At 43.7% G+C, this 15630-nt stretch overlaps 1 protein-coding gene across 1 annotated transcript in view; it reads right to left on the reverse strand.

Moving 5' to 3' along the window:
- ACER3 (alkaline ceramidase 3) overlaps positions 1–15630 on the reverse strand; it is a 60795-nt gene that overhangs the window by 35539 nt on the left and 9626 nt on the right. Inside the window, exon 2 of the mRNA XM_058185116.1 lies at positions 1897–2011. Within this exon, the coding sequence (XP_058041099.1) occupies positions 1897–2011 (115 nt within the window). The remainder of the gene's footprint in view (positions 1–1896; positions 2012–15630) is intronic.

Consider the following 15630-nt stretch of genomic DNA (forward strand, 5'->3'; position numbering starts at 1 on the left):
CCCCACAGAGAAGGACCTTCCCCTGGGGGCCGCCAGCCGACATTGCTTGGCGGACGGCACCCTGAGAAGTCCCTCTCTGTGTGAGCGTACGGGTCGGTGGGAGGCATGTGGTAACAGCAGGCGGTCCCGTAAGTACCCAGGCCCTAAGCCATGGAGCGCTTTAAAGGTGGTAACCAACACCTTGAAGCGCACCCGAAAGACCACAGGCAGCCAGTGCAATCTGCGCAGGAGTGGTGTTACATGGGAGCCTCGTGTGGCTCCCTCTATCACCCGCGCAGCCGCATTCTGGACTAACTGAAGCCTCCGGGTGCACCTCAAGGGGAGCCCCATGTAGAGAGCATTGCAGTAATCCAGTTAAGTAAGTAACAGGGTTGTTAAGTGAATCTGGCTTCCCCACTGACTTTGCTCGCAAAAGGGGATCACGTGACCCTGGGACGCTGCAACCGTCATAAATACGAGTCAGTTGCCAAGCGTCCGAATTTTGATCACATGTCCATGGGGAGGCCGCAACGGTCGTAACTGTGAAAAATGGTCTTGAGTCACTTTTTTTTTTCCAATGTCCTTGTAACGGCACAGGAGGTCACGTAAAATTTCTAAACAAGTCCTAGAAGCATGTAGAATGGTCACTAAACAAACTGTTGCAAGTCAAGGACTACCTGTACTGTTTTATAGTACAGGTAAAAATGTTTAAAGACGGATGGACAGACAGACAGACAATAGATGAAGATAGATGGATGGATGGATAGATACAGAGAGATACACACAGACAGATCGAAGATAGAGATAAAGAGAGAGATGATGGAAGATAGATAGGTAGATAGATAGATAGATAGATAGATAGATAGATAGATAGATAGATAGGATGGATGGATGAGAGAGAGATGATTGATAGAGAAAGAGAGAGACAGATAGATGCAAAAGATGATAGATGATAGATAGATAGATAGACAGGATGGATGAGAGAGATATGATTGATAGATGATAGATAGATAGATAGATGAGATAGATAGATAGACAAATAGATGAGAGATGATAGACAGACAGAGAGACAGACATAGATAGATGAGAGAGATGAGAGATGATAGAGAGAGAGATGGATAGAGAGACAGACAGATGAGAGACGATAGAGATAGATAGATAGATAGATAGATAGATAGATAGATAGATAGATAGATAGATAGACAGATAGACAAACAAGTAGATGAGAGAGATGAGAGATGTTCGATGATAGATAGATAGATAGATAGACAGATAAACAAAGATGAGAGAGATGATAGATAGATAGATAGACAAATAGATGATAGATAGACAGACAGACAGACATAGATAGATGAGAGATGATAGATAGATGGATAGAGAGAAAGACAGATGAGAGATGATAGATAAATAGATAGACAGACAAATAGATGAGAGATGATAGATAGCTAGATAGGTAGATAGATAGGTAGATAGATAGATAGATAGATAGATAGATAGATAGATAGATAGATAGATAGATAGATAGATAGATATAGGATGGATGAGATGATAAACAGAGAGACAGACACACAGAGAAAGAAAGAGACATACAAAACAGGTGGGCAGATGAGAAAGGTGGATGGATGGATGGGTAGGTAGGCAGGCAAATAGGTAGGTAGATAGATATAGGTAAATAGATATAGACAGACAGACAAAAATGTCATGAAATTCTAAACAGATTTGGAAAAAAAGCTGTTGGATGAAAAATTTTCTTAGAACAGCTCACATTATTTCTCAGGGCTGGAAGTTTAACAATGCCACACTATTCCAGCTATGTTTCATGTGGGCACACAAGCTGGGCTTTCAAACTAGAGAGACGCTGAAGTCAGAGAAAAAGCGTTCGGTCGGACCACGTCATAGAATGGAAGAGAAGCTCACCTACCTGTGACACACAAGTAAGCCATTATGTAGCGTTTCTCAAGGCCATCTTTGTAGCTCTGGATTGCACCATAGATGGGAGGGAGAATGAAAATCAGGTTGCTAACGGTGTTCCCTGCAGAAACGAAACCAAAGCAACAAGGCATCAGCAACACTTCACATGATTTTAGAAGAAGGAAGAAAAAGGACATTTCGGAGAGGAAAACTAGTGCAGCTATTGCAAGGCTCTCGGCTCTCTTCTCCTACAATTAAGACTATAAATACATCAATGAATGACAGGGAGAGCAGAGAAGCTTGGAATGACCTCAGCAGGCACAGGGGTAGACAATATATATATATATATATAAAAAAAGTTCAACAAAACGGTTTTCTTTACAATAAGAGAAATGAATGGTTCTTCTTCCCCATTCCCCAGTATTAAAAGAAACTGGTGCAGTCGTTTTTAAAAGTAATTTTATGAATGTTGGCCAACACTCAAAACAATTACATCCTGCAAAACAGTGTGTGTGTGTGTGTATTATATATCCTCTCTCTCTCTCCTCTGTATCTTTCTCTATCCATCTATCTTTCCAGCCAGCCAGCCAGCCAGCCATCTCATCTATTATCTATCTCTATCATCTATCTCTCTATCATCTATTTCTCTCTATCTTTCTCTCTTTGTCTATCTATCTATCTATCTATCTATCTTATCTGTCTGTCTGTCTGTCTGTCTGTCTGTCTGTCTGTCTGTCTGTCTGTCTGTCTGTCTGTCTATCATCTAATCATCTCTTTCTCAGAATATTTCTTAAAAAATTGCTGCCTATTCTGGGCAGCTAATAGAGGTGGTCCTCGACTTACAAGCACAATCGAGCCCCACATTTCCGTTGCTAAGCAAGATGGTTATTAAATGAGTTTTTTTCCCATTGTACCACCTTTTTAAAAAAAAATCACAGTTGTTAAGCGAATCACTAGAGTTATTAACCGAATTGTATGGTCATTAAGCGAATCCGGCTTCCCCCGTTGACTTTGTTCTTGGAAACCGAATGGGAAGGTCGCAATGACCCTGGGGGACATTGCAACCGTCATAAGTACATGCCAGCTGCCAAGCGCCCAACTTTTGAATATGCGACCGTGGAGATGCTGCAACAGTTGAAAGGGCGAGAAATGGTCATAAGTCAGTTTTTTAGTGCCACTGTAACTTTGAATGATCACTAAAAGAATGGTGGTTGTTGTTGGATTGTTGGAGGCAAGATGCTGACTCTGTAAACCGCTTAGAGAGGGCTGGAAAAGCACTGTGAAGCGGTATATAAGTCTAAGTGCTATTGGGAAGGAAGGAAGGAAGGAAGGAAGATGGAAGGATAAAAGGAAGGTAGGAAGGAAGATGGACGGAAGGAAGGAAGGAAGGAAGAAAGGAAGGATAAAAGGAAGGAAGGATAAAAGGAAGGAAGGAAGATGGAAGGAAGGAAGGAAGGAAGGAAGGAAGGAAGGAAGGAAGGAAGGAAGGAAGGAAGGAAGATAGATAGATGGCACAGTGGTTAGAATGAAGTAATTCACTGCTCACTACCCGCAATTCGATCCTGACCAGCTCAAGGTTGACTCCGCCTTCCATCCTTCAGAGGTGGGTAAAATGAGGACCCAGATTGTTGGGGGCAAGAGGCTGACTCTGTAAACCGCTTAGAGAGGGCTGTGAAAGCACTGTGAAGCGGTATATACAGGTAATCCTCGACCTATGACAATTGAGTCCAAATTTTTTATTAAGTGAGACATTTGTTAAGTGACTTTTGCCCCATTTTATGACTTTCTTGCCATAGTCGTTAAGTGAACTACTGCAGACGATAAGTGAGTAACCTGGTTGTTAAGTGAATCTGGCTGCCCCTTGACTTTCCTTGCCAGAAGGTCGCGAAAGGGGATCACGTGACCCAGCGACCGCATAAATACGAGTCACTTGTCAAACACCTGAATTTTCAGCGCATGATCATGGATATACTTCAAAGGTTGTAACTGTGAAAAACTGTCGTAAGTCACAGTTTTCAGCATCGTCGTAAGTTTGAAGAGTCACTAAATGAACTGTTGTAAGTCAAGGACTAGCTGCAAGTCTAAGTATGTTTGCCACCTCGAGTCGACCAAACTGTAAGTAGTTCTTCCCTAACAACAGTTCATTTAGCGACCGTTCAAAGTTAGAACGGCACCGAAAAATGTGACTTATGACGGTTTTTCAGTTATGCAGCTTTGCGGCATCCTCACGATCTTGTGGCCAAAGTTCAGATCCTTGGCAACTGACCCGTACTTACGACCGTCGCTGTGTCCCAAGGTCACGTGGTCCTTTTGCGACCTTCTGACGAGCAAAGCCAACGGGGAAGCCAAATTCACCTTAAACAACGGTGTTACTAACTTAGCGATTAATCAGTGATTCCCTTAACAAACCTGGCCAGAGAGGTCGTAAAATGGAGCGAGGTTCGCTTAACCACTTAACCACAGGAATTTTGGCTCAACTGTGATTGTTACGTCCAGGTCTACCTTTATAGAAAAGCTGGGATAACAAAAAAAAAATATTGAATAATAATAATAATAAAACCACAACGTTGTCCAGTTCTGGGAATCAAGAGATTATGCACATCTAATGTACACCTCGGTGCTTCCACCCCTTGTTGAGTTCTGAATGACGCACACTTTTCAAACAGCCACACTAAGCCATTCAGTGCAATCGCAACTCTTTGTGAATTTATGCTTGTGGGCGGTGATGGAGAAAAGCGACCATCCAGCTATCTAGGACAGGGGTCTGCAAACTTGGCTCTTTTAAAGACTTGTGGACTTCAACTCCCAGAGTTCAACTCCCAGAGCTTTGCTGGCTGAGGAACTCTGGGAGTTGAAGTCCACAAGTCTTAAAAGAGCCAAGTTTGCAGACCCCTGATCTAGGATGGTATAATTAACTCCAATGTCAATTAGCTGTTGACCTGGCATTCAACAAGCTCTAGGCAGATAAAAACCCTGGGAGAAAAATGCCCCAGGAACAAATTATTTACTGAATTGAGCAAGAAATGCCATTGTCTTTCAGGCTCGCCATTGAGGCCGGTTTCCTTCCTTCCTTCCTTCCTTCCTTCCTTCCTTCCTTCCTTCCTTCCTTCCTTCCTTCCTTCCTTCCTTCTTTCTTTCCCAAAAGGGGAAATGCAGAGAATGGCTGTAGCTCAGGACTGACTGAACGATTGGCAGGTCGTCCTTCTTGCGACAGTTCGTTTAATGACCGTTCGGGCACGGCACTGAAAAAAGTTTACCTCACTGCTTTTCACATTTACAACTGTTGTAGCATCCCACTATGGTTAGATGGACAAAATGTAAAACGCCTGGCAGTTGATTCATACAGTAGTGGCCAAAATTGTGGAAACCTTTTGGGAAAAGTGCATTTTTGAGGTTTGATGGCTAATAACACCACTTTTTTGGGGCGGAGTTTCAAGATACTCATATTCCACTGTTGGAATGACCTGGGAATAGCCCAGACCTTCACCCAATTGAAAATCTAGGAGCTGATTAAAGAAACTGGTTAGTCAGAAGCGACCCAGCAATAAAACCCAGTTAATAGAAGCAAACATTCAATCTTGGTTTCACATTAGAACAGCTGCAGAACTAAAAGACTCGGTTCACTCCATGGGAAGACCTTGTAAGGCCATCATTCATGCTAAAGGTTATCCAACTAAGGATTAACTGACATGGGGATCATTTTTGTACATTTTGTTTTTTCTATGGTGATAATTTTTGTATATCTCGTTTTTTCTGCCTTTTTTCACTTTTCTTTATACTGTAACTGCTATTCAAAACGACGCTATAGAGCACTACACACCAGAACAACTAGACACAAGAACAGTTTTTTCCCGAAGGCCATCACTCTGCTAAACAAATAATTCCCTCAACAGTGTCAAACTATTGACTAAATCTGCACTACTATTAATCTTCTCATCATTCCCATCACCAATCTCTTTTCATTTATGACTGTATGACTGTAACTTTGTTGCTGGCAATCCTTATGATTTATATTGATATATTGACCATCATTTGTGTTGTAAATGTTGTACCTTGATGAACTGCTTGTGAACGTTCATTATTATAACTTTATTATTATAACTAACTACAGGCAGGGTTATGTATTTCTTTTTATGTACGCTGAGCGCATCTGCACCAAGACAAATTCCTTGTGTGTCCAATCTCACTTGGCCAATAAAAAATTCTATTCTATTCTATTCTATTCTATTCTATTCTATTCTATTCTATTCTATTCTATTCTATTCTATTCTAATAGCAAATCCTTCATAAAAGTTATTGCATTACATTTTTGATTAAATTATCTTTCTGTTGATATATAATTTTATGGTACTACTCCCCCCAAAAAGTGTTGCTATTAGCTAGTTTTAGAAAATACACTTTTCCCAAAAAGTTTCCACAATTTTGGCCACTACTGTAGTTATGACGGTTGCAGAGTCCTGAAGTCATGGGATCCGCTTTTGCGACCTTCGGAGGAGCAAAGTCCATGGGGAAGCCAAGCCCACTTAACAACCGTGTTACTAAGAGCTATGGAGGCACAGTGGTTAGAAATGCAGTATTGCAGGCTAATTCTGCCGACTGCGAGCAGTTCAATTCTCACCAGGCTCAAGGTTGTCTCCGCCTTCCACCCTTCTGAGGTCAGTAAAACAAGGACCCAGATTATTGGGGGGCAAGATGCTGACTGTGTACATCACTTATAATAGGGCTATAAAAACACTGTGAAGTGGTATATCACTCTAACTGCTATTCCTGCTTCTACGGTGGTGATGCACTGAAGAGCTGAGACAAGAAAAGTTATAAAAATGGGGCCAAGCTCACTTAACAACTGTCTTGCTTAGCAACAGAAATTGTTGGGCTCAATGGTGGTCGTAAGACTGTACTGGGTTGCTCTGCCAACCAACGTTTAGTCACCCAGCTCAGCACCCACTTCTACGCTAGCTTGTCAGAATAAGGGTCCTTGAGTGCTCAGACTGCTAAGACAGTCTGTTATTAAGAGCAGCTGCTTGCAATTACTGCAGGTTCAAGCCCCACCAGGCCCACTTTGACTCAGCCTTCCATCCTTTATAAGGTAGGTAAAATGAGGACCCAGATTGTTGGAGGCAATAAAAATTGACTTTGTATATAATATACAAATGGATGAAGACTATTGCTTGACACAGTGTAAGCCGCCCTGAGTCTCCGGAGAAGGGCGAGATATAAATGCAATAAAAAAAAAAATAGATAAGGCGTCACGGGGCGATAAGAGAGAGAAAAAAAGCTGAATTATACTTGTTGCCTAGACTGGGAATGCAACCCTGCAGGAAAACAACCAGGCTCAGAGAACTCAACCGCAACAACACAACAAAACCACAACTGCAATCGAACAAGGGCACAAGATCATCAGCTCCTTATACCACGGTGAGCCTTCCAGCCCTTCGAAAGATAAGGATTGAACAATGACGCTTTAGGAGGCTAATACGGATTTCTTTCTGTTTGGCTGACAGACCAGTTACTCATCGTTTGAAGCAGTTTAAATTTAAATTTAGAAACCTTTTTTTTTCTTTTGTTTGTTTAAGGCTTATAAGGCTGCCCAGTTCAAGCAATGTGACTCTGGGCAGCCGGCAGCCAAAAACAAAACAATAAACCAACTAACGATCCCCATATAAAATTAAACAAATGTAGTGTATAACTACAAGATATAAACAGGTGACCTAGCATCAGAACGAAACAAAAAATTCACATTGATGTATAAATAGCATAATCACCGGATGTTCTGGATGGAATTGCTGCACTTATTTCATAATACACTGGCTTTCAACTATATTGCAAGGTTAAATTCAGTTTTTGAGTCTTCTCTCAAAAGCCATAAATATTCTAAAACCGAGAAAGAAAAAAAAAAAGGCTGGCTTCTTGTAAGTGAAGTTATCTAATATAGGTAGTCTTCGACTTACAACACTTAGAATAGAATAACAGAGTTGGAAGGGACCTTGGAGGTCTTCTAGTCCAACCCCCTGCTTAGGCAGGAAACCCTACACCACTTCTGACAAATGATTGTCCAATCTCTTCTTAAAAACTCCAGTGATGAAGCACTCACAACTTCTGGTGGCAAGCAGTTCCACTGATTAATTGTTCCCACTGTTAGGAAGTTTCTCCTTAATTCAAGGTTGCTTCTCTCCTGGATTAGTTTCCATCCGTTGCTTCTTGTCCTGCCTTCAGGCGCTTTGGAGAATAATTTGATCCCCTCTTCTTTGGGGCAGCCCCTCAAATACTGGAAGATGCTATCATGTCACCCCTAGTCCTAATTTTCATCAAACTAGACATACCCAGTTCCTGCAACAGCTTTAGCCTCCAATCCCCTAATCCTCTTTGTTGCTCTTCTCTGCACACTTTCTAGAATCTCAACATCTTTTTTACATCATGGCAACCAAAACTGGATGCAGGATTCCAAGTGTGGCCTTAGGATGCTAAAAGTGACTGTTCAAAGTGATATTATTATTGAAAAAAGTGACTTATGACTATTTTCTCCACTTATGACTGTTGCAGCCTCCTCATAGTTACGTTCATTCAGATGCTTGGCAACTGACTCACGTTTATGACGGTTGCTGGGTCATGTGATTCCCTTTTGCGACCTTCTGACAAGGAAAGTCAATGATTTATGTCGATTGCCAATTAGTATTCTGCGACTATCTCTGAATTGTGTACCTTATGTTTTTTTTCATGATGGTATTTTATGACTGCGGTCATGATTTTATCCCTTGTTACTTGTATGTACACTGAGAGCTTATGAACCGGAGACAAATCCCTTGTGTGCCCAGTCACACTTGGACAATACAGAATATTCTATTCAATTTGCAGAGTTGTAACCGACGGTTGGACGGGAAGAGGTGCCCCGTTGGTATTGCAGAGATAAAAGAGTGTGAAGAAAAGACGCTGACAACAGCTGTCTAAAAACAGAAATTCCTTGTCACTCCGAGACACGGCCCCACAAACTTTCCATCCATTCCACACTGCAACTCTTGTTAAGTATGGGGTCCGCTGTACTCTTATAGTCGATTAACAGATTAACAGAGTCAGAAGGGACCTTGGAGGTCATCTAGTCCATCCCCATGCCCAAGCAGACCCTACACATTTCTGACAGATGGCAGCCCAGTCTCTTCTTGAAAGCTTCCAGGGATGAAGCTCCCACAACTTCCGAAGGCAAGTTCTCTTCCATGGGTTGCTTGTCCTAAAATTTCTCCTTATTTCCAGGTTGAATCTCTCCTTGTTCAGTTTCCATCCGTTATTCCTTGTCTGGCCTTCAAGGTGCCTTGGAAAATAGCTTGACATCCCCCCCTGTGGCAGCCCCTCAAATATTGGAAGGCTGCTATCCTGTCTCCCCTGGTCCTTCTCTTCACTAGACCAGCCAGGCCCAATTCCTGCAACTGTTCTTCATATAGTTTAGCTCTCTTCTTTGCACTCTTTCCAAAGTCTCAACATATTGTAACGCAAAAACATAGTTATAAGGGACTTTGTAGGTCATCTAGTCCAACCCCTCACCCAAGCAGGAGACCCAACACCATTTCAAACAAATGGCAGTCCAGTCTCTTCTTGAAAGCTTCCAATGATGGAGCTCCCACAACTTCTGAAGGCAAGTCGTTCCACTGAATATAGAATAATAGAGTTGGAAGGGACCTTGGAGGTCATATAATCTAATCCCCCATCCTAGCAGGAGACCCCCCACACCATTGGCAGTCCAGTCTCTTCTTGAAAGCCTCCAGGAATGGAGCTCCCACAACTTCTGAAGGTAACTTCTGTTCCATCGGTTGATTGTTCTCACTGTTAGGAAATTCCACCTTATTTCCCTTGTCTGGCCTTCAGGTGCTTTGGAGAATAGCTTGATCCCCCCCTATTCTCTGTGGCAGCCCCTCAAATATTGGAAGACTGCTATCCTGTCTCCCCTGGTCCTTCTCTTCACTTGAATAGCCAGGCCCACTTCCTGCAACCGTTCCTCATATGTTTTAGCCTCCAGTCCCCTCATCATCCTGATTGCTCTTCTCTGCACTCTTTCTAGAGTCTCAACATCTTATTTATAGTGTGGTGACCAAAACTGGATGCAGTACTCTAGGTGTGGTCTTACTAAAGCTTTACCTAGTGGTATTAGGACCTCCCTTGATCTTGATTGTATCCCTCTGTTAATGAAGTTTAGGATTGCTAAGATTCATGCCCATGTGCGCTCATTGGCGCCACGCTCCAGAAAAGCCAAACTTTCAGGTTCTAGCTCACATGCACGTCCGGCGATCGGCTGGCCGGCATATGCATGCGCAGGTCAGTTTTCGGCACTGCCGAAGGGATTGCGCTCTGGAAAAGCCAAACTTCCTGTTCTGGTGCGAATGCACACCTGACAATCAGCTGGCCGGCGCGCACGCACACACCGGTTTTTGGCACTGCCGCACACACGGACAGCTGATCGTTGCATGCGCATGTGCACCAGAAACCTGGAAGACACACAATCAAGGCTGCATGTGCTGAGCGACACGGCTTTGCGTGCCACTTCGGTTTGCCATCATGAGGTTAGACCAGTGGTTCTCAACCTTTATAGTGCTGCGACCCCTTTAATACAATTCCCCACGATGTGGCGATCCCAACCGTAAAATTATTTTCGTTTTGAATTGATCGCGCCTGAAGCCGTATTGGCTAGAGATCTGAACTGCTTGCGATTGCCTTGAGGACGGAGGCATTAAAGCGGAGACTCCTCCCCTATTAAGTTTATCGCGCCTGAAGCCAGATTAGGCTAACGATTGGGAGGGATTGCAGCTGGCTTGAGAGGGAGACATCAGAGCAAAGATTTCTCTCTTTTTTAATTCATCGCGCCTGAAGCCGAATTCGGCTAGCGATTTGAAGAGCCTGCAGCTGGCTTGTGGAGTCAACCATTGGAGCGCGATTCTTTGACTCGCAAGTACACTTCCCATATTTCCAATGATCTTAGGCGACCCCTGGCAAATCGTCATTCGACCCCCAACGGGGTTGCAACCCACAGGTTGAGAACCGCTGGGTTAGATGAAGGAATAGATGCACACTGCACATTAAACGTGGTGCCTCGTTTGATACTGAGGATGCCCCGATGGGCACTAATTGGAAGACCTTTAAAAGGACTCGGGACTGCTTTTGACCTCTTTGCCAAAGTGGCAGTCTCCGACTTACGACAACTGACTCCTATTTATAACTGTTGCAGGGTCCCAGGGTCATGCGATCCCTCTTTTTGCAGATCTTCTGACAAGCAAACTCAATGGGGAACCCAGGTTCACTTAACAACCATGTGACTATCTTAACAACTGTAGTGATTCACTTAATGACGGTGGCAAGAAAGGTCATAAAATGGGGCAAGACTCACTTAACAATTGCCTTGCTCGGTAATAGAAATTTTAGGCTCACTTATGGTTGTAACAAGTCGAGGACGACACGTAAATGTAGTGCCATTAATTTCAAAATTCAAAAAATGGTTGTGTGATACGTTGCTCTGGACAAACATCCCCAAAGACCAGGAACTGGCAAATAACGTTGTATATTGCAGCTGTCTGCAAGGAATATAAATCCATCCACTCCCCCACTATCCTGTCAGAGTTGATGAAGCTTCTTGGACGAGAAGCAAAATGTCTTCAAAAGGAAAAAAAACCTCCTGAAAAAACACCTTTGGGACAACAGTGACCTGGATGCCTGAGAATCTCTACAAAATCTCAGGGGCTTCAAAAAGAAGAGGGGGTCAAATTATTCTCCAAAGCATCTGAGGGCAGGACAAGAAGGAATGGATGGAAACGAATCAAGGGGGAGAAGCAGCTTAGAACTATGGAGAAATTTCCTGACAGTTAGAAGAATTAACCAGTGGAACAGCTTGCCACCAGAAGTTGTGAATGCCCCAACACTGGAAGTTTTTAAGAAGAGATTGGACAACCATTTGTCTGAAGTGGTGTAGGGGTTCCTGCCTAAGCAGGGGGGGTTGGACTAGAACAGGGGTCTGCAAACTTGGCTGTTTTAAGACTTGTGGACTTCAACTCCCAGAGCAAAGCTGGCTGAGGAACTCTGGGAGTTGAAGTCCACAAGTCTTAAAACAGCCAAGTTTGCAGACCCCTGGACTAAAAGATCCCTTCCAACTCTTGTTCTTCTGTTAGTCTGCTTAGAGAGGGCAGTAAAGCACTATGAAGCGGTATATAAATCTAAGTGCTATTGCTAAGCAATCAGTCATTAAACAAGGACGACCTGTATCCGTACACAACCCACACAAAGCACCAAATAAATGTATTTGGGATTTGGGATGAAAGGGAGAAGGGTTTAAAGAGGTCAGAGAGAACTCACTCACGCCCTCGTGACGTCTCGCCTGGATTACTGCAATGCTCTCTACATGGGGCTCCCCTTGAAGGGCATCCGGAGGCTACAGTTAGTCCAGAACGCGGCTGCGCGGGTGATAGATGGAGCCCCTCATGGCTCCCGTATAACACCTATCCTGCGCAGTCTGCACTGGCTACCTGTGGCTTTCCGGGTGCGCTTCAAGGTTTTGGTGACCACCTTTAAAGCGCTCCATGGCATAGGGCCGGGTTATCTACGGGACCGCCTACTGCGACCAGATACCTCTCACCGACCCGTGCGCTCTCACAGAGAGGGACTCCTCAGGGTGCCGTCAGCTAGGCAGTGTCGTCTGGCGGCGCCCAGGGGAAGGGCCTTCTCTGTGGGGGCTCCCGCCCTTTGGAACGAACTCCCCCCAGGACTCCGTCAACTTCCGGACCTTCGAACCTTCCGTCGCGAGCTCAAGACACATTTATTCATCTGTGCAGGACTGGCTTAGTTTTTTAGATTTTAAATTTAGAGGGGTTTTTTAAATTGATTTTAATATCTATATTTTTATTTTTAATTAATTGGGCAGTAGAATAAGTTTTTTAATGATTGTTTTAATTTGTATATTGATGTTTTTATATGCCTGTGAACCGCCCTGAGTCCTTTGGGAGATAGGGCGGTATATAAATTCAAACAATAAATAAATAAAATAAATAAATAAATAAATGGAGGAAGCCCTGAAGGACTTTGGTTTTTTGCCCTCGTACGCGATGTTCTATTAAACTCCCAGAACGGTATTTATGCAATAAGAACTCGTGAGAATGGGCTGTTACCATTGTTCACACAGAAATGCAAACTAAACCGAGAACATGGGGTTACTAATCTTCACAAACCAAGGCAAATTAATCTAAAGATTTCTTCTTCTTGTTGTTGTTGTACTTTTGCTGCTTTAATGGATCATCCTACATATTGGTAAGTTACGCCACTTAACCAGAGCAATGAATGGGAGGAATGAAGAGAGGTGAGGGAAGGACTCAATTCCAGAGATAGGAATCAGCCTCTTCAAATAAGCTGGCAGGGATTTCCCCATGTGGCATGTGAAGAAGACACTCAAGTGTTTGCTGATCTCCATGGAGCAATGAAGCGTGACTCTGTTTCCCACAACCAGCAATTCACAGTCTGGATTTCCTTCCTGGTCTTAGGAACCTCCCCTAGTTGCATTTGAAACATACCATGGCAAAACTGTTTTTCTGCCCGTGTCTCAGCAAAATTGCCTTAAACTTCCTCTTCATACTTAAGGTAGGTTTCTAGCCCTGCGCTGTGCTGGGCTTAAAGTAGTTATTCCATCCTTATTTTGCCACTAGCAAAGGGTGCTTCAAGGTGGATAAAGCCTTAAATAGCCATTAGGACAATTAATATTTGCCCGAAGAAGTCAGGTGAGTATCTACAGCAAAACCTAGACTGAGACCAGGGGATGAACTCCTGTTTCAACAGCAGGACAGGTTAAGAATGAGACAGTCAATATGATGTCATGTTAAGGTGTTGTCTAGAAACCGGGTGTTGTGACTCGTCCTCCCTCCTCTCCTCAGCCGGGCCCCTCCCGTCTCCAACCAGGCCTTTTATCAGACTCCGAGTCCGATAATGAAGATGAACGGCCTGTCATGCCTCCAGCCCCCGGCCCTGGCCCCATGCCCGGAGGGGATTCCAGGAGTGAAAGGAGTAGCCCAAGAAACCTCACTCATACAGCGTGTGTTCCTTTGGCTCAGCCTTCAGAGCAGGAAGCCAGCCAGGTTCTGGAATCACTCGGCCCTACTCCCTCTGACCCCTCCTTTTCCCAGACGCTGACAGCAGATCCAGCTGAAGACAATTCAGTGTGGGAGGACCCTCGCTTCCGGAGATCTAAGAGGCGATGCCAGCAGAAGGAGGGGTGGGGCAGGCCTGGATAAATGCTGAGTCATGGAGCCACACCCCACAGCCTATATAAAGGACCTGCTTTTGGCATTCCAACCTTGAGTCAAGCAAAGTCTTATCTAGTTTGGTGATATCAGACTCTATCGCTGAAGTCACACCTTAGACTCCTACCTGCCCTGATAAACCTCGAAGGAACTTGGCAAGCTGCAAAGGCTTTGTTGCCAAGTTTGTTACGGACTTCCTTGACTCTTTCGTTGGAGTGGGAGTGGGACACGACACCGGGAGATTGGGAGTTCTAGTCCTGCCTTAGGCTGGGTGACCCAGTTTCTGTCTCTCAGCCCTAGGGAGATGGCCAGAAGTAAATAGGGAAAGGCTTAGAATTGCTTGAGAGGAAGGATGGGAGACGCTGCTTATCATATTTGCAAGAGTAAAGAAAAAAGCATCCACACCCATCCAGCCTGATCTGTGATGCGGAGGAACGTTTGGAAGAGCAGTTTGCAGAGAGACTTAACAAGATAGGGAATTAAGCATTTCTGCACTGCCATGGTATAATATAATTCCCCAATAAATGTCTACTGAGATCTTCTCAAATCTTCCAGGTCATGGCTGTCCCAAAGGTGCTTCTTCAAAAGGCAACTGGACTTCGTTTCCCCCTCCGCAGAAAAAGTTTGTTTCTCATCCAAGAAGCTTCTTCAGTTCTGTATTTCTGTATGTATATAGCATGTGTATATATGTGTTACGTATAGGTAGATATATACTTTCTTTCGAGAGCAGGCAAAAAAAATTCATTTTTTAATGTGGGCCAGTGTACTCACAGTAAAAAAAAAATGACAATGAAAGTTATCTTATCCATCTTGCTAATGAACCTTTAGATTTAGCCAACCTTAAAATGAAAACTGAAGGTGGGATTACCAAAGAGTGAAACTCAAGCCTGCAATCCTTTCTCAGAACGCTCGGTCTGTATTGGGTATAGTTCACGTGTCAAAAGGAGTTGAATCGTGAGAGAAGCAAAACTGCAAACTAAAGAATTTCTCTGGGGGGAAAATAAAGGCGAAAAATGTCTTGGCTTTCTCAAAGGCTGTTTGCGAATTCCATTTCTCAAAACTCCGCTAGCCCTGGATTTCCTACGCACAAAGTGTGCTAGCTGTTTGTATGCAGATGAAGAGGACGTCAAAACTTCCAGGTTTTACTTCCAAAGACGCAAAAATCTTACGGTTCATGAAGCGCCAAAGCTAAATGAGAACTTCCCTTTCCAAAGGTTACTGGCGGCAGTGGAGCAGAAGATACACAGGACGTGTGGTTAAGGCCACTGATGTAATTCTCTGACAGGTGGGCGTGGACCAAAACAAACAAACAAAAAAAGAGTTTTTAAAAAAAGTAGAGAAGCATCAACATGGCTCATATCCTTCTGCTTTTTCAACACAAGTGTAGAAAAGGTCACATCACAACATGCACAACTGTTGAACTCCTGTTGTGGCTGCTCACTAAAAGTCCAATCTAGTCTAGCTGCCTGAACCACAAGTATTG

Source organism: Ahaetulla prasina, chromosome 5 (genome assembly GCF_028640845.1).
Source record: "Ahaetulla prasina isolate Xishuangbanna chromosome 5, ASM2864084v1, whole genome shotgun sequence".
Lineage (NCBI taxonomy): Eukaryota > Metazoa > Chordata > Lepidosauria > Squamata > Colubridae > Ahaetulla > Ahaetulla prasina.